Genomic DNA, 19,336 nt, shown 5'->3' with positions numbered 1-19,336 from the left:
CCGTGTAGTAGTGGTGGTCTAGTAGTCGTGTGGACGAGTTGTGACCGACTGGTGAATGCATACATTTTACACGTATTGGTCCCGGGTGCAACAAGATTAGTTTTCTTCATATTTTATTTTTTTCAAATTTTGTTTTAAATTTCAGTATTTTCTTTTTTTACTTATTTTGTTTTAGGTGGTTTGCTAGTTTAGTTAAGCTTTTTTTCTTTTTTTTAGTTTAGTTTAGTTTAGTTTTTAGTGATTAGTGTTGGCTTTTTTTAGGAGCGGGATTCAAAAAGGCCAGGAAAAAACAAAGTAAAATTCAACAAAACAAATGATGAATTCACAGTTCAATACTAGAACAACAAAGAAAATGGAGGATATATATTACATATCCACCCAAAATACAAGATTTATGTATGGCTAAAACTAAGGACATTTTCTCCATAGTATTAGCTAGTTTTAGTTAGCTTTGTTACGTTTGGTTTGTAGTAAATCACTTTTTATTTCAGTAATGTGTTTTCCCCCCACATCTACAGTAGTTGGCATGATGTCGTTAGTTTCGTTTAACTAGAATAGCCTTGCGGTGCGCTACCATTATTCACATGCATACATGTGACGTTAAAGGGACACTTTTTGCTAAAAGAAAATATAATAATGACATTAAGAAGATGTAGAACACTTTCCTGGGGGTCTTTATGTGTGTAATGTGTGGTTTTAGATATTTTAGATTTTAGCAGTGAGCCCAGTGTCTCTCAGTGGGCTCACTTCCTTCCTGGACTACAATTCCCATAATGCTTTGGTGCACTGCTCCTCCCTGTGGATAGGGGTATAGGGCTGTCTTACCGAGACAACACGTAGTCCAGGAAGTAAGTGAGCCCTCAGCCCAGTGTCCATGACATCAGAGACGGTACTGCATGGGCTCACTGCTAAAATCGAAAAAGATCTAAAACCACATATTACACACACATAAGACCGCCCCAGGAAAGTGTTCTAAATCTTCTAAACGTCATTAACATATATATTTTTTTGCAAAACGTTTCTCTTTAAACATATAGGCCTACTGTACGGAAATAAATCCAAAGGCATTGGACCATCATTTATTTTGTTTCAAAGACAGATCAATACAAGATTCATCTTTTTTTTTTCGCACCGTCCCAAAGGTGACATGCACAACAACGAGCATGAATTAAGTCACACACACACTAATAAAAAAATAACAGCTTCTTCTTCTTCATCATCATCATCCTCATCGTCTTCACTGGTTCCAGACGGATGAAGTCAGCATTCCAACAGGTCACCCTGTTCTCTGACCACAGCGGGAACCGTCCATAGAGTTACAATTGTTCAATTAATTCTGGACCGCTCCAGTGGTTCCCAAACTTCTTCAAGAATGAATACGTATTTGGCAGAGGACCGCCATCTGGATATATTTGAGACCCCACATACAAGTTTTGTGTTGAAAACAATATTCCACATTTTGCAGATTTCATTCAAGATAGTTTCTTTTTTTTTTTTTAATACAGGTAGCTGATGAAGTGGTCAATTTTTTTATTGATGGTATATTGCTCATTTTGCTGAGTGGGAACACCTTCAAGGACCCCACTTTGAGAACCACTTGTATCCACACTTTTCCTGGGCTGTGTGTGCTCCAGTTCCTGTCGATTTGATCTAATGAAAGCCAATGAAACTGGTCAGATGACCAATGATATCCAATGAAATCAACAGGAACTGGAGCACACACAGCCCAGGAAAAGTGTGGATACACTGAAGAATACTCATCATAGTCACAGACGCAGTTAAGTCCACTGCTCTTTCTTAACAGCAGGGGGTGCTGTGACACCACAGTCTCTGTACCTGTCGTGGCCCCAGTCTCAGAGCATAGTTCTCCCACTCTGTGGTGGTACCAGAGACTAGTGTTAGAGAGGCAGGGGCTGGAATCCCGCAAGAGGGAAACTTTGGACCAAAATAGCGAAAATAGCTGATCTACAAGCTCGATAACAACATGTCGCAGAGCTTGTAGATCAGCTATTTTCGGTGGCACGATAACCTTGGCGTACGACATGGATTTCTAAAAAAAACGAATTTGTTCAACACAAAATGCTGCGTTCAGGAGACTTCGGGAAAATAGCAATTCTCCGGAATTTCTGCCTTCCGGACGGAATGGTATGGCATGGAAAGGAGTAGTGGCGTTGTTTTGCATTTCTTTCACCATAGCAAATGCTGCATTCGTGGTCTGGAGAGGGCAGTCTCTCAGTTGTTTTACAAGAAGGGTAAAAGGGCAGGTGCACGTCCCTGGGTGGTACCACCCATACTGTACAATACTCGTCACTCCTAGGACCAAGGACTGTCTAAAGAGGACGGGACGCGAAGACCGTAAGGGGCGCCGCCATGTTGCTCACACGGTGCTCCATGGAAGGAAAGAAACATGCGCAATCATGGGCTTTATGCAGCCAACACTTCCTCTCTTCAGCTTCCTTGGTCTGCAACTGCTGCATGTTTCTTTCCTTCCATGGAGCACCATGTGAGCAACATGGCGGCGCCCTCACGGTCTTCGCGTCGCGTCCTCTTTAGACAGTCCTTGTCCTAGACCAGGAAATGTGTCTCGAAATTAAAAGCCCTGGGTATACACCACCAATATCCAGAATCCATGTTTTCCGTGTTTCCCTCAGGGCTCTGCTGCTGCTACTCGGACAGGTACTCCTGGGACTCCACGGACGACTGGCGGGAGGCGGACTGGGCACTGGGAGAGTGCAGGCCGGGCGACGCCGAAGGGTTAAAACCACCGTCCTCCAGCCCGGAGGTCATCAGGGGAAGGTAGAGGTCGTCCATGTTGGGCATGACCAGCACCTTCTGAATGGGTTGTAGAGAGGTTTGGATGGATGGATGGATGGGTGGGTGGATGGATGGACGGACAGACGGATGGATGGGTGGGTGGATGGGTGGACGGACAGACGGATGGGTGGGTGGGTGGGTTGATGGACGGACAGAAGAAATGGTCAGTGATTGTCAACCGTTTTAATTCCAACAACCGACAGTTTGATAACTCTGCTGTCGGGAGGAAACCTGACGACTCCAAAACGTTCATTTTTCAGGAAATGGAAAAATAGAAATGTTTCAGGAAATAAAGAACACCTTATATATTTTTTAAAACAAAGCAATACACAGCCTCATCAACGTTGGTGTTGGTGTAACTTTATATATTGTCAATTGCTTCCATGGTGGAGTTAGTTGCTTTAGCAGACATTGTGAGGGTCCAATGGAGTTAAGAGGTTTTGTCCAAAGCACTTTTTACTATTTTTCATTGGTTCAATATTTTCGAAAGAACACACAGACGTAAAGGGTGTTCAATAGCACTGATTTATGCCCCCCCAAAAAAAATTAAACCTCAAAAATTGAGTTATGAGGTTTCCTCCCGAAGCCCATGGTTGGACCACCATTTGATACTAGTTTTTATTTAGTTTTTTTAGTTTTTATTTAGTTTTTATCATCCACTCCCGACCGGATCATACTGCACTTTTGGAACAGAGATGCAGGCTTTCCTCCGAGTTGGAAAGCCTGGTGAGACGAGGTCAGCACATCAGGAGCAATTAGGGGTTCAGTGTCTTGCTCAAGGACACTTCGACACGGACTCTGGGGGAGCCCACAGGGTTCGAACTGGCAACCTTGCGGTTACCATCCGGCCACTCTACCCCTGAGCCCCCGCCTCCTCGGTTCACTGCCTATCTGTTTTGTTTGTATGTGTGTTGTGTGGGGACTGCGGATGTAATACAGCATCTTTTCTAATTCCGCTGTATTCACGACGTTGCATTTGGTTGTAATGTTCATGTGAATATGCTTGTTCCGTCCAACGGACGGACGGACGGACAGACAGACAGACAGACAGACAGACATGCTCGTTGGACTGACCTGGAACTCACACTGCAGCTTCCTCTCTATCCACTCGGTGACGTGGGTGAAGGTCACCTCTCTGTCCCCCAGCATGGGACGGACATTCAGGTCCAGCCTGGGGGGGACCCGGAAGCTGTACCTGAGGACAAGACAGAGACACAACATACACAACCCTGAAGCGTTGTGTTGATTTCCTCGACTAAAACCAAGGCGAAGAATGCTCGTCGACTGACTGTATACCTTTTTCCACTGACGAACTAAATAGAAACTAAGCCGACGATGATGACTAAAACTACGACTAAATATACTGACAATTTCGTCAACAGATAAAAAATAATGTAAAGTGTTAGGAAGGGACTAGTGGACAAGAGATCCAGTCTATGCCATTTTACAATTAGTTGCATGCTGAAAATAGCCGATCAACGCAAACAGTAAAACAATGTCTAACCCTAGACTTATTTCTAACCTTATCCTCAGTAAAAACAAATACAAGAAAATGGAAAGTATGGAAAAACGAGAAGAAAAAGGTAAAGAATGGGGGGGGAAAAAGTAAATTAAACAAAAAGTAAACATCATCTTATTGAGATATCATGGAATATGAAGGGGAAAAAGACCCGGTCAGTACCATATCCGGTCAGTAGGGGGCGGTGGTATGTTGACGGCCAGAGTTCCAGAGAGTTCCAGGACCTCCACAGCCAGCAGCAGAGGCATGTTGGACATCTCCGTGAACTTCTTCTTGATGTACTCGTTCTCCGTGGCCTTCTGGAAGTACTTGTTCTTGGCTATCTTGTCCACGAACCTCAGGAACTTGCGACCCGTGCTGCCTCCGGTGTGTCTAATGAGACAAAGACAGTAACACGTACACTATACATCAGTGGTTCCCAAACTTTTTCATGTCAAGGACCACCACATTTACACTTATTAGCCCGCGGACCCCCGTGTGAAAAAGGTATGGCCAGGGACCCCCATTAGAGAAGATTTTTACGTGATTCTAAACCCATTTAATTTCAAGGACCCCCAGTTTGACATGCATTAGTCTACCATATTAGACTAATGCATATTTGTTTTAATCTCTGAGACCCACATTTTTTATTGTAAAATCAATGTTATTTAACCCAATTAAGGTCAATTTGCCTCCCTGCTTCTCTTCTCTCTCTCTGCTTGGCACTGAGGGTTACAATTTACTATTACAATTCATAGGGCATTTAGCAGACACTCTTAAATCTTAATCCAGAGCGATTTACATTAAGCAAGAACAAAAAGCATGGCAATATACATCACAATGCATACATAAAAAAAATCATATCATGAATCATACGTACTGTAAGCTAAGAACTTAACAGTGGAATATCTATATAATGAAACTATGCATGTATACTTCATAGTGCCATGTCTACACATGATGGAGTCTGAAGAGGTGGGTTTTCAGACTATACGGCGGAAGATTGGGAGTGAGTCTGCACTTCTGATTGTGATGGGAAGCGCATTCCATGACATTCTAATGCCATACTGTGTCACTATTGTACACCTATGAAATCATTTCTGACGCAGCTCATGATATAAGGGGCAGTAGAAAATACGGTAATACTAACACAGTATCTTTTAATGTATAATATCCCTGCCATCTAGACTTCAGCATGCATGGGGTGAGAAAAGGTTCGGGAAGGTAATAAATAACGTTACCCATCGGCCACCGGCGGTGGAGAGGTTTTATCTCCCAGAGTCCCCTGGGGCTCAATGGGAGGGACTTCTTCTTCGTCGGACGAGCCGGCGCTGGAGGACTCTTCGTCGCTGTCAGCTAGAACACACAGCCTGGGTTTGGACCTGGAAAACACACATGCGCAGTTTGCGCACACACACACTGAACTGAACCAAATGGAACCTTCTGGGTCGATTTGGTTCCATTTGTACGCTCTCTGAGTTACCGGTACTGTGTACTGCATGTATCTGTACACAGCTGGCTATAGGCCCAACAGGGATTGGGCCTTTTCTAGCGGCCACAGGATATTTCCCAAACTGTTTGAGGGTCACAGACCAATTCACAAGGGTCACTCACAACTAAAGTTTATTTTTCTACATTTAAAAGAATATATATATCTCAAAATATATATTTTTAAATAAAAAATAAAATAATAATACTAAAAACAAACAAACAAACAAACACATCTAAGAAATTCAACAAATAATAATAATACAAATAGTAGTGATAATAGCCAATCCAAAAGCTCGCAATGCGGCACGAACTCGTGTGCTTGTAGATCTGCTATTTTTTCACTATAGTTTGGGTCCCAGGGCGAACGTCTAATCTCTCTTTTGGGTCTCGAGCTAAAACGTTTGGGAACCAGAGCTTTAGCCTCACCCTATTGGACAGCTCTGTGGGACAGTGGGGGGAGTTCTCTCACCCTATTGGACAGCTCTGTCCAATAGGTCTCCCAGCAAGCCAAATGACGTCAAGATGACGTCCTCCGGTGACTCTGGTGATGTTCAGGACTATAGGCCATAGATCACAGCCCATGTGGGGATGTTCTTTAACGTCATTTCCAGGACGTCATATAACCAGTTGAAATAATATAGCTTATTCTTGGATAGATCTGACTATAGTATGAAATTACTTAAATTGATCTGGGCCTCTCTCTGATTCATCCAGGGACGTCTGTCTTAGTGGGCAGAATTTATGTTGGTTGAAATCAGGTGATATTCTGGGCCAGATCTGACTAGTCTTGGTTTGACTTGATTTGGCCCCAATAGAGACGTCACTAATTCGTCCAGCTCCTGACTGTGCTTGCTGGGGTGGGTTTAGCCTCACCCTATTGGACAGCTCTGTGGGACAGTGGGGGGGGGGGGGGGTTCTCTCACCCTATTGGACAGCTCTGTGGGACAGTGGGGGGGGGGGGGTTCTCTCACCCTATTGGACAGCTCTGTGGGACAGTGGGGGGGGGGGGGGGTTCTCTCACCCTATTGGACAGCTCTGTGGGACAGTGGGGGGGGGGGGGGGGGTTCTCTCACCCTATTGGACAGCTCTGTGGGACAGTGGGGGTTTCAGCCCCGCTGTCTTTGCCCAGCCTGCAGAGGTTCATCTTGGTCTGCAGGGTCATCTGAATGCAGCCCGTGTAGACCACCTCCATCTCCAACCACAGGCCTGCACACGCATGCACACAGAGAGAGAGAGAGAGAGAGAGAGAGAGAGAGAGAGAGAGAGAGAGAGAGAGAGAGAGAGAGAGAGAGAGAGCGAGAGAGAGAGAGAGAGAGAGAGAGAGAGAGAGAGAGAGGCAAGGAACAAGCTTTTAAGAGACGACTAAAGACCAAACTTTTTAAACAAAGTACTGTTTTTACCTCTAAACTTTGTGCCCTCATTATGTTCGTTATGTTTCTGCTTTCTTCTTAGATCTTTTTTTACAGCAGCGCAACGTTTTTTAGTGCAAATGTTTGTGCATTTGTGTAAATACAATTTATTTATTATTATTATTATTATTATTATCAGTCCTGCAACCTGGAAATGAGTGAGTTCACGGTTCACGATGGCCATTCATTCGTACGGCCAAAGCTACACCAGAGAATGTGCGCGTGACGCACGCATACGCTCCTGGCTACACCACATCTGCACACGTGCGCACATTTGCTCAATTTGTTGAGACAATATAATATAGCATACATGTGCACATTTTGCACATGCAATATCCGGGGCTCGCTCTATCCGTGCGTCTTTTGTAGCCGGTATCGTTGACATAGATTGGATCTTTCCAAACGCGCTGTACGGTGTACGCGCACAGAACATTCCATGCAGGTACGGGAATTACGGGCGTTATGCTACATTATACCAGGTCGTTTCGAAGGAAGCAATCTGATTGGTTGAAACAGCCTTCTAGCCGTGGTTCAAACGAGCGCCACTCCACACCTAATCAAGACAAATAATTCAGCTGCTCTGTTTTCCGAGAGCGCGGCAAACTCGGTGGCTAGGCCAGCTAGTTTCTTGGGACATTTGTGGTCGTAGTGACTACATCTGTCATTCAAGAAATATGTTATATACAATAATCACGTTAAACCACACCCTCTCGTGTAATATTGCTTAATTCAGACAGAGCTACAAAACAGCCAAGTAGTGACCAAGTCGCTGTTGAAGTGTGGCTCAAGCCTCACTGTAAATGTAAAGGGTATACGGAAACTAAGTCGCCCTATTTACAAAATAGCAAAGAAAAAGAGCCGGTCAGGAAGCCCACAACACGTGGCACCTTGTAGCTATATGCTCATTAATTATAATTATTACAGTAAATTACCTCTGTGGTCCAGGGAGGGTTTGGACGTGCTGAGGACCACGGGCAGACAGGTGCCCATGTCCAGGTCAGCCAGGGTCAACTCATTCATGAAGTACGGCAACTGGAAACACAAATAAGCCTTCTATGTCATTCACATTATGAATCATCACAACAACCACCATCTTTATAGTATTGAGCAATTAGTTTCAAGTCAAGAGTCCAAATACTGTCATTTACGTTTTGTAAACGTTCCCGATATTGGGGTGTGGATATGCTCTAATATTTACTGTTAGAATGCACAATTTATTCCACGAATCGACAATGAAAACATCCACGTGGGACAACTGTCCGTGCCACCCAAACAGGTACAGGAAAACCTCTGTGGGACTTTATAAGTCAGAGAGAGAGAGAGAGAGAGAGAGAGAGAGAGAGAGAGTACAATTAGAGAGAACAGAGGGAACAGCATTTTATGGGATGTTGTGGCACAGAGAAAGAGTGCATTGTCAGCATGCATGCACGGCACGCACACACAAACACAAACCTTTCTGCACACGCTATAAGAGAAAACCGCAGTGCTGATGCTCCTAATGTCATGCCATTTGACCCTGTCTGTCTGTCTGTCTGTCTGTCTGTCTGTCTGTCTGTCTGTCTGTCTGTCTGTCTGTCTGTCTGTCTGTCTGTCGTCCGTCTGTCTGTCTGTCGTCCGTCTATCTCGGTCTCACCCTGATCTTGCTGAGTTTCTTCTGGAGTTTGTGCGCCACCTGGTCCGACCAGTACTTCTCCCGCAGGAAGTCCCAGAAGATCCTCCCCACCAGAGAGTTGACCCAGGCGGGGTTGGCCTCTGAGGAGGAGCCCCCTCCCCCGGACCCTGACCCTCCCCCGGACCCTCCCCCGGAGCCATGCTGGGGAGGAGGGTCCCCTCCTGCCCTGCTGCCAGAGACGCTCTCATCACCACTAGGGATCTGCATGTCATGAGAGACAGAGAGGAGGGGGGAGAGGGATAATATTGACAGAGGGAGAGGAGAGAAAGGTATAGAGAGAGTCAATAGTTGTTTTTTTGGTGATTTAAACCCTTTTTTCTCCCCCAATGTAGTCGTTGCAAGATTTGTTCCACCCTGTTTCCTTCCTTCCTTCCTGGCTACAAGATCTGCTATTTGTGCTGAATGCTCCCCCCAGAATAGGGATGCTGGATTGGTTAATCATCAAGTCCAAAGTTATTTTAAATCTGTCCTAATGGAAACGGATGTTCTCTCGTGCCATTCTGTATGTTATACTGTACATATTTGCATACTGTACCCTAATATGACATAAACGTAAGGTTGTGTAAGTGGTGGTGACGTGGATGAAAATGTGACGGGTATAGCCATGAGACAAAAAAAAACGTTTAACCACTGCTAGTACTTAGTTTAGACAGTATTTGGTTTAGACTAGTCATTGGTTAGACTAGTCATTAGTCCTACAACTACAACCCATCTCAAACCCTCACCCTAAACCTAACCTCCCACGGGGCAGCACACCTAAACCTAACTTTAACCCATGTCTAACCAATGACTAGTCTAAACTAAGTATGCTATAAGCCACTCCCAGACAGTCGGACAGTCAGACAGCTTCAAGGAGATGCAAGATGCAGCTTACGGCACGCGTCTCCTCCGGGTTTTAAAACAGCTGGTGGATGGAAATGAATCTCGCGTGCGGCCGCGACTTAACGAGCCGGCAGAAGAACATAAAAAGCTTTGCCGACGCTGCAAAGTTGCAGCCGCGCACGAGCTTCATTTCCATCCAACAGCTGTTTAACCTATTCTCGGGGCGGGAACCCCTTATTGGTGTTTTAAGTATTATGTTATGCTTTAGCTATTGAAAAAATAGCAGATCTACAAGCCCGTAGCGCGGCATCGAGTGCCGCTTGTCGGACTAGGTTTTGTCCGGGCTTGTCCGGTTTTGTCCGGGCTTTGTCCGGTTTTGACTAGGTTTTTCAGAAAACTGTCAGGATTCAGAAGGCATTTGTAGAATCGTCCTCATGTCTAAATGTGTTAAACATCCAGAAGAGACGTGTGCTGTACGCTGCATATTGCATCTTCTTGAAGAGCAGCCATAGCGGCCGTTCTAACCATACCTGAGCCACAACTACAGCCCCATTATTAAGTTATAGTCAAAAGTTTGACGTTATTTTTTATTATTTCTCACCTTCTTCCGCGCTGTGGGGCTTCCCTGGTCACTGGGAGGCGAAAGCGGTCCCACCAGCCAGGGGCTGGGAGTGGGGCTGCCGCCTCCTCCTGAGCCAATGAGATTAGACATGTAGGAGTCGTAGTCCAATCGGAGCCTCTCCCTCACGGCTCCCGGCAGCTCCCTCAGCTCCTCGGTGCTTCCTCTGACAGCGTCTCCGCCGGCGCACACCACCTCTGAGAAATAAATAAATTAAATTAAATGAAAAGAAATGAAAAGAAATGAAAATAAATGAAATGAAATGAAATGAAATGAAAATAAAATAAAGACTGCAAAGCTGTTGCTTTGTTGCTACATTCGCCAGTGTTGTTTTTGGCAGCAAATTTCTATTTTAGTTTTAGTCGTAGTCTCTTGAAACATTTAGTTTTAGTCACATTTTAGTCACCTGGAATGTTTTAGTGTCTAGTCTAGTTTTAGTCGACTAAATGTAAGCTGATCTACAAGCTCATAGCACGGCACTGAGTGCCGCACTATGAGCCTGTAGATCTGTTATTTTAGAAAGAAATCGTGAAAACGTGGAGAAAATCTAAAATCTAAAATATATATTCTTTCACAGTGAACGTTTTGGGTGTATTAATATATTTATTATGTATTTATATTGGCCATATGATGTCTTGCGTCGTCAATTACTGCCCTAAACAAACATTAAAGTCCATAGACTTGGCTGGCAAACGATTAACGTCGTACGTTCTCTAAACAAACATTAAAATAAATCCCATAGACTTGGCTTCCACATCAGACGTCATCTTCAAAAGCCATATGCAATGGAGGAGGTGCTCAAAAAAATCTGTGTGACTAACATAAGCAATGTGTTTTACATAAATCAGCCTCATGGTGGCGCTATAACCGGCAGATGTGGAGGGATGCAGGGACAATGTTTTTCCATGGCCTCTAGGGAGTGCGCATACATAGGTTGTATACAGATCGATGCAGTTATAGCTAAAAACAGGAATTGGCCTGTTATAGCACCACCGTGAGGCTGATTTGGGGAAAAAGATTGTGGCATGTCGTCCTCGGCCTAGTGGAAATGTGCGTGTATAATTTCACGGAAATTGCACACTGCGTTTGTGATTTGTGGCATTTATTCGAAACGGACCAATCGTGTGAGCTTTGGAAGCCAATCTTAGCCAATCAGGATGGAAGAAGGGAAATGGTGCCGCTCCGTGTTGATCACATGACTATGGAGATAGTGCATACCAAATTGTATGATGTATGGATAAAATGTGTCCGAGTAATGTACAGAAATGTGTTTTGCCTTAATCTGCCTCATGGTGGCGCTATAACAGGCCGTTGAGGAATATTCGGGGCAGAGGTTCGTCGTTGGCATCCAGGGAGTGTGTGTGTGTGCAAAGTGTGGCATGGAGCGGGCCAACGGTGGCGGAGATTAGCTGATAACTGACGGACGGACGGAGTGCAAAACATACTCTCCCCCCCATGCCTTCGGCCTGGTGGAGACAAAAAGCCGTGCCGGACCATCTCACCCGGCCTGGACTCCTCCCTGCTCGGACTGCCGTCGTTGGCCCCGGAGGCAGACAGGAAGTGCTGGAACCACTCCTCCTTCTCCCTTCCCGTGCGTCCAAACAGGTAGAGAACCCGCGGCAGGGGGTCCGGCAGCGGGGAGGCGGCGGCGGCGGGGGCGGGGGTCTGTCTCTCCTCCTCCTCCTCCTCCTCCACCTCCTTCTTCTCCTCCTCCTCCTCCGGCTGCTGCAGACCCTCCTCCATGAGGCTCTCCTCCTCCCCGACCTCCCCCTCGGCCAGGGCGACACAGATGGGGTACTTCTTGTTCCACACCCTCTTCCGGGCCAGGACGGGGGGCAACAGAGAGACCTGGGGAGGGGTGGGGAGGGCGAGAGGTTACCGTTTACCTATGTTTCTGTATCAGTGCTGCTCAATATTTCATGTCAAGGACCCCAAAAATGATATGTAATTGCAGCCGCAACCGACCCCCATCTGAAAATATGGTGTTGCAAGGACCCCCCCCCCATGCAGAAGCAAAGACTTGAGTTAAAAAATGTTCTCTCAGAGTCTTGCTCATTTAAGGACACTTCGACACTAAGGGGGAGCCCGAGATCGAACTGGGACCTCCGCTCTAGCGGCCACTCTACCCCTGAAGGCTCATTCATAGTCTGGATTTTCGGTGGTGAGCTGACCACCGCTCCGGTGGTGAGCTGAGCACCGGAGCTGAAATAACGTTGAGCGGTGGTGAGTAAAAACAGAGAGAAGGGCTGGGGCGGTGGCGGTGGTTTGCTCTTCACCGCGGCTCGTGACGTCATGTTGTAGTTCGGTGGTCACCTAACCACCCAAAATCCAGACTATGTATGAGCCTTTAGCCACCCAGTTTGTCTCCAGGTTTCCAAGTCTCCAGGTTTCCTTATGAGGCGCGGCCCTCATAAGAAAACCTGGAGACTTGACATTGGTAAATTGTGTCTTATTATGATAAAAAATAAGAACCTTATAATTGTGTGTAAAAAGAGAAAATCGCAAATATGCCACGGACAAGGACAGGTCTTTGCCACGTTCACGTTTGCGCGTGTGCACGGAGTACAGATATATTGATGACCCGCGCTGGGACAGAGGACAGGTGTCGTCACCTCAGTGGTGACACGTCCGTGTCAGGTGACAAAGAGGGTGTCAACAGCAGGGAGGAAGGTGGAGAGTTCAGGTGAGAGGTCACCTTTCCCTGAGTGTGCGCGTGCGTGTGTGCGTGTGTTTGCGTGTTACTGTACTTGTGAGGACAAAATATCCCAAGTAAGTACAGCAGAATTGGGAGACATAGAGGACCTTTTTTCTGGTCCTCACAAAAAAGAAAAAAAGTATTGTTTCATGATTACAAAATACTTTTTGGAGATGTGTTTAGAATAGGAAAAATATACAGGTTGGACATTTTAGAGCTTAGGTTTAGGGGTTTTAAGATTAAATTAAATAAAGAGTTCAATGGGATTCATATAGTTGCTTGCCAGTGGAAAATAGACGACCCACAATTTCTCGGCTTGAGGCTTACAGTCATCCTAAAACGTTGATGTTCTCACAAGTATGGTAATACAAATGTTTGTGCGTTTGTGTGTGCGTGTGTGTGTGTGTGTGTGTGTGTGTGTGACTGTGTGTGTGTGTGTGTGTGTGTGCGTGTGTGCGTGTGTACACTGTGTATGCGTGCGCGAGCCAGCCAGCCAGCCAGCCAGCCAGCACCCTGACCTTGCAGTTGGCCAGCTGGTAGGTGCATGAGCGCACAAACACAGCCTCGTGGGGTGGCTCGTCGAAAGCCGCCCCCCGGGGGACGTTGGCGCGCGGGTAGGCCAGGCGCAGCCGGCTGCCCTCCAGGGTGGCGAACACCGAGTGGGTGAGAGAGGGCTGGTACGCCTCCGGGTCGTAGCTGAACATCTCGTTCATCCAGCCCTGGAACCAAGAAGAAGTATAATGCTATTTATTTACCAACTGACTTCATATACTGGATCAACACCAACATGTCTCTGCATTTTACGGTTCTTCCACCTTTCTAAAGTTTGTGTGGATATCACAGCGCCGTCTGTTGAGAGAACAGTCTCAAAGGAGTATCTCAAAGAATAAAAGCAGCCGTATGTAGTGGATTCTCCATGATCTGCATAGCCACAATAAATCTCACAGCTACATTAAACCTCCCTCTCATTTATCACCGGAGATTTAATTGTCTTTGAAATGGACGCTGTCCTCAAGTTCACCTTGTCGTTTGACCACTGAGCTCACCGCAATTGGCATATCAAATCCACCTTCTGGTTGTGCTTATGCCAAAAACCACACACAATATAAAGGAAAATGGCTCAATGCGACTTTAGTGTTATGCTCATAATCATGTCATACGGTTATCCAACTTACAAACTACATCATTTAGCAGATATATGCTCCCCTAGTCAACAAATAACTGGGTATTTGGTCATATAAGGTGCAACGGAAATTATTAATTGCTTCAATGTAACTATAGGATAACAGGTTAAGCATTGTCTAAAGTCTGAACAATACGCAGCATACACATTCTCTCAGCCTAAAGCAAACCATATGAATATCTACAGTCTAAATAACATGTCTATTGTCTAAGTAACAACAAGCATACTAAGTATAATCTCTATAAAAAAAATATATAGTTATTAGATCAAAAAGACTTAACAGGACGTTGTGAATTAAGTTTCAAGTTTCCAGTTTATGTAAGAAAAAAGCGTTACAGGAAAAGGACAAAATAAATGAATCTTAGGTATCACTGGTTATAAGAGGTTTCTCTTGGCTGGTCTGCTAGTATAGCTTGTATCTCGTCTCTACACATGGATCAACAAACTAAAGAAAAAGCCGGCACATTCACCGGACATCCGGCGCTAGTTAAAAGACATCATGGGAAATGTAGTTCCAGCAAACGCCCAGTAAATGAATACAGCAACAGAAACAGCAATTCTAAATTAATTAAATTATTTTTAAACTCAACAAAGTCTTTTTAAACTGTAAAATAATAATAATATGAAATAAACAGCCTTTAAACATTATGAAATGAAATGTCACAATGATTAACTATGTAACCCAAATAGTTACAACACCTTAACAGAGGGACGTTTTAAAGCACACAAACTCAGACACGCAGACACGCACGCATCCTCCCACAGCCGTCACTGCTTCAATCTCTCTTTAAGAAATTTGCTTCTTATGAAAATGATTGTATGATTGGTATTGTAGTCCTATAGGTTACGAGGCATTATTAACCCATTCCGACCCGAGATCAGATTCTAAAAATGTCTTCTACATCCTGACAGTTTCCTGAAAAGGCTATTTCTATGTCAGTGGTTCTTCGATTTAAAAAGAATAGTAGACCAACAAGCTCGTAGCGCGCCACTCGGTGGCGTGCTATGAGCTTTACTGCCCACAGCCCTCCTATGAGACGCAGACCGAGTAGAAAAACATCGTGCCATTTTATCATGATTATTAGTGAGGACCTATTATATGAAGATAGGTTGAAAAGTGGTGAAGTGGTCCTTTAAGAGCCGGTCCAGGCCTCTACAACACATTTGATTTGCCCTATACCTGCCTGCTCATTTCCATGTAGGTAAATCAGTTACTAAGGGGAAAAAAAGGAAAAGAAAAGATTGGAGCAGCACTCTAGGTTTCTGTCCACTGCTTCAATCAGTGGAAATCAGTGTCAGGTGTTATGCAACCGTGCGTCGACATGTGTTTCACTTTAGCAACACTGCTGACCAAGTAAGGACTTCTTGGACATCTAATAAAATATGCACACTTGGATCAAGTTTCCGCTGAATCAATATACACTCGAGTGCGCAGCATTCAACGTGTCCATAACGTGTTATATAATATCTTAGCACAATGTCTGTGCTAGCCGATACCGGTAACAAATACTGATAACAGAGAATGATATTTATAATTTATATAATAATTATAATAATAATAATAATAAAGAGAGATGTGTGAATGTAGGCTGGTTGTCAGTCACACACCTGTCCTGAGTACAACTAATTAAGGGCATGCATCTTCTTATTTCCAATATTAGAACTAATGCATGGCAAGAACTGCGCACAGAACTTTGATAAAGATAACTTATTCAGCTGTTTTCTATTGGCAATAGCACACCTGCAACACCAGTGTCCCGCCCCCTTTCCAGACCCAGAAAATAATTCCCCGTTCCTTTTCCTCATAGACTTTTCAAAAAGTATTTATTTAAAGACGTTTACGTTGACAAAGCCAACTCGAGTTGTTACAAATCATGACAATAAACACAATGTTATTTGTAAGAAGAAAAACAAAACAAAAAGTGTTGTACCCTACCCAGCTGCCTTTTTCTTTTTCTTTCTAATTATTTGATCGGCCCAAAACATTGTGTTTATTGTCGTGATTTCTCACAACTCCAGTTGGCTTTGTTCGCGGCGTAAACGTCTTTAAATGAATATTGCTTGAAAAGTCTATGAGGAAAATGAACAGGGAGTTATTTTCCGGGTCTGGAAAGGGGGCGGGACTGTGACGCTCTATTCCTTGGGTGTGGTGATGATGTGCATGTGCATGTGCGTGTGTGTGTGTGTGTGCACGCGCGTGTGCCTCTCACCTCCAAGACGTGCGGTTCTTTATTGAGCTCCTCGTCCGGTGGCTCGGCGGCAGCCGGCGGCGGGCCGACCGGGCGACGCGAACAGCGACGAGCCCTCGGGGGGTTGTTGCCGTTGTTGCCTCGCCGGGGAGGGGCGAACACGAACACCACCACCAGGCCCAGCAGGAAGCCGCAGGCCAGCCCCACGGACAGGCCCGTCACGTAGGGCGGCAGCGGCAGCACCAAGACGCCGTAGGCCAGGAGGCCCACGCAGAAGAACCAGCCGTAAGGCAGGGAGGAGGACCCCGGCCCCCGGGGGGGGGGAGGGGGAGGAGACGGGGGGACCACCACCAGGCTCCGGGGGCGAGGGCGAGGCCGTGGCGGCCGCCGAGGCGGCGTCCTCCCCCTGCTCCCGCCGGTGGCGCCGTTGCCGGGCCCTCCTCGGCCCTGAAGCTGCACCACTTGAATGATGTCTCCGTACTCGCAGATCTCATAGCGGCCTCCGTCTCCTCCTCCTCCTCCTCCTCCGCTCTGGCCGTGAGCCTCGGGCGAGTAGGGCTGCGTTTTATGAGCACATTTAAGATGTCACGATTAATTGTCATGGAAAATATTGAGGTTATTAACACATAAATTGTATATTTTTTTTTTTTGCAATGGAAAAATGTGAACGTATATGAAGAGAAGGTATATATTTCTGTGTTGCTTTCAAGGCTTTCAGTCCAATGGAAACAAATATCTGAAATGTACAAAATGATGATAACAATTGCATACTTAAATAATTGCAAAAAAATAGCTGATCTAGAAGCTTACAACAAGTCACTTCATGATGTGCACATTGCTGTAAATTTGTAGATCAGTTATTTCTGCTTTTTCGGAAAAAATCGGAAAAAATGTATGAACATTTCTCAGCGTGGAAACGACAATGACAAAAATTGTGACTATCTCAAATAATTGCGATCAGACAATGGATGTAATAATAATCATGACGGGCCTATACTGACAGGTGAGTGGAAAGAGGATTTCGAGGCACTCTTATGGGCTCTCCTGAGGGGCGTGTCGCACACGCCTTCGGTCTTCCTCGCGCGGCACCGGAGCTGCTGCTGCTGCGCGTCGGGCTCGCCGGCGTCTTCGCTCCACGCCGCCATCCCGCCGCCAGGGAGGGGGACGGCCTGCTGGGGGACCTGCTGGGGGGGGTCCCCAGCTCCCGAGGAACAGCGCCTGGCCTGCTTGGGGCTCTCGTCGCCCATCATCTTGCTCAGCATGCTCATGCCCCGGTCCTGCATGGCCTCGGAGAACTTCCGCCGCGTGTCCTCCAGCTCGGCCATCAGCGAGCCCATCTCGGTGGGAGAGCGGGGGCTGCCCAGGGGGGGGGAGGAGGCGGGCGAGGAGGAGGACCGGCGGTGGGCGTCGTTCTCATCCGCCGCCGCCGCGGCGGACGTCACCGCCGCTAAGGCCTCGGGCCTCCTCCGGCCCTCCGGGGGGAGCTTATTGGGCTGCTGGGCGAGCTGCATCCTCCAGGGGGGCATGTGGTGGAGCCTGGAGTCCGACTTGGAGAGGTTGGCCTCGGGCTCGGCGCTGCTGCCGCGGCGACACATCTCGATGGACGGGGACTTGACGAGGCCGCCGCCGTCGAGGAGGAGGGGCTTGGAGGCCCGCGGGAAGCCGTCGCACGGGTCCAGCTCCGTGGAGGAGGACTTGACCAGGAGCAGGCCGGCCACCGACGACAACGACAGGTCGGCCAGGGAGCCCGGGGAGGAGGGGGAGCGAGGCACGTGGAAGGCCTGGGAGGAGGAGGAGGAGGAGGAGGAAGGCTGCCTCGGGCACAGGTCCAAGCCCAGATCTCTCTGCTCCTCCTCCTCCAGGCTCACGTCGTCTGGCCCACCGCTCCTCCTCCCCCCCGTCGTGGCTCTGCTGGCGGCCGGGTCTTTGGAGAAGGCCACGGCCGCGGGACCCTTGTCGTGGTGGCGGTGGCGCTCCAGGTTAAAGACGAGCTTGCTGTCGTCCTCCATGCTGTCGGGTCAGCCGGATGCGGCGGCATCGCCGGACACGGGGGCGGCGGGACGCGGCGCAGAGGCGCCGAGGCTGGGAGTCGAGCGCCGCTTGTGGGTTCCTGCAGGGAACATCCTCTTCCAAGTCTTTTCCGTCCGGCTGGACACTGATGAAACTGTGATGCAAACACAAAAATACAAAAAAGATACATCATTATCACATGGCCTGGCCTTCTATTAACATTAACCACATGGACCCATAGTGTGCCCTTATTCTGGGCACCTGCTAGTAGGTGAGCGTTAAGGGTGTAGCTGATCTACAAGCTCACAATGTGTTGCATCTTGTTCATTTGTGTTCTCGTAACATTGGCTTTTTTTCGAGCACAGTATTTCTGGCTCAAGACAAGTGGTGAATGGCGGTGTAATCCACAACACCAGCAGAAACATGTGATTATGTGGTCACTTCAGACTAGTATGAGGACCGACATTATATCTCTCTGCCTTTTACAGTTTGTTTAAAGACGGAGTGCCGTGGTTTATTTCCACCCTAAAACATGATCATCAGGTCTTATTGTTATATAAGGAGGTATAATTTTTTCAAAATAAGTGTACAGTATTTGTTAAAATGTTGTTGTTTTTATGTGGGCACGCCCACCAGTTCATTAAGTGAACTCATCCAGTGCCCACCGGTGGGTACCAGTTTTGGCCCTCGTTGCCACCGAAGCCCATTATAAATTAAATAAATAATTCGTAATTCTATTGTGCATGTAATGTGCATATCATCACCTGAACACCAAATTAGAGGAATTTTCGAAATCTGGATGAAGTAAAAAGAAAAAAGAAAAAAATGATTGAAAAAACTTTTTTTTTTTTAAATGATTTAAAATTTTGAACGAGAGGTGCTACATCCTCCTGGTGGGGGCTCCTCCCTGGCAGGTTAGCCAGTAGTAACACAC

General features: G+C 46.6%; 1 protein-coding gene across 1 annotated transcript; it reads right to left on the bottom strand.

Moving 5' to 3' along the window:
• Nucleotides 1-2,602: 2,602 nt before the first annotated feature.
• On the bottom strand, nt 2,603-18,532 carry LOC308323468 (testis-expressed protein 2-like). Its single transcript, XM_080775197.1, has 12 exons — nt 17,394-18,532; nt 16,414-16,950; nt 13,539-13,739; nt 11,828-12,173; nt 10,308-10,522; nt 8,846-9,085; nt 8,145-8,244; nt 6,877-7,009; nt 5,554-5,694; nt 4,496-4,705; nt 3,889-4,009; nt 2,603-2,832 (listed from the first exon to the last, which is right to left on the bottom strand). The coding sequence occupies exons 1-12, from the start codon at nt 18,399-18,401 to the stop codon at nt 2,665-2,667; spliced, it is 3,420 nt and encodes a 1,139-aa protein (XP_080631323.1). The 5' UTR covers nt 18,402-18,532; the 3' UTR covers nt 2,603-2,664.
• Between the last annotated feature and the right edge of the window lie 804 nt (nt 18,533-19,336).

This window comes from Protomyctophum bolini (assembly GCF_963924005.1).
Source record: "Protomyctophum bolini genome assembly, chromosome: 11".
Classification (NCBI taxonomy): Eukaryota; Metazoa; Chordata; class Actinopteri; order Myctophiformes; family Myctophidae; genus Protomyctophum; species Protomyctophum bolini.
The sequence above is the reverse complement of the archived record's forward strand: the minus strand, read 5'-3'. Positions and strand labels throughout refer to the sequence as shown.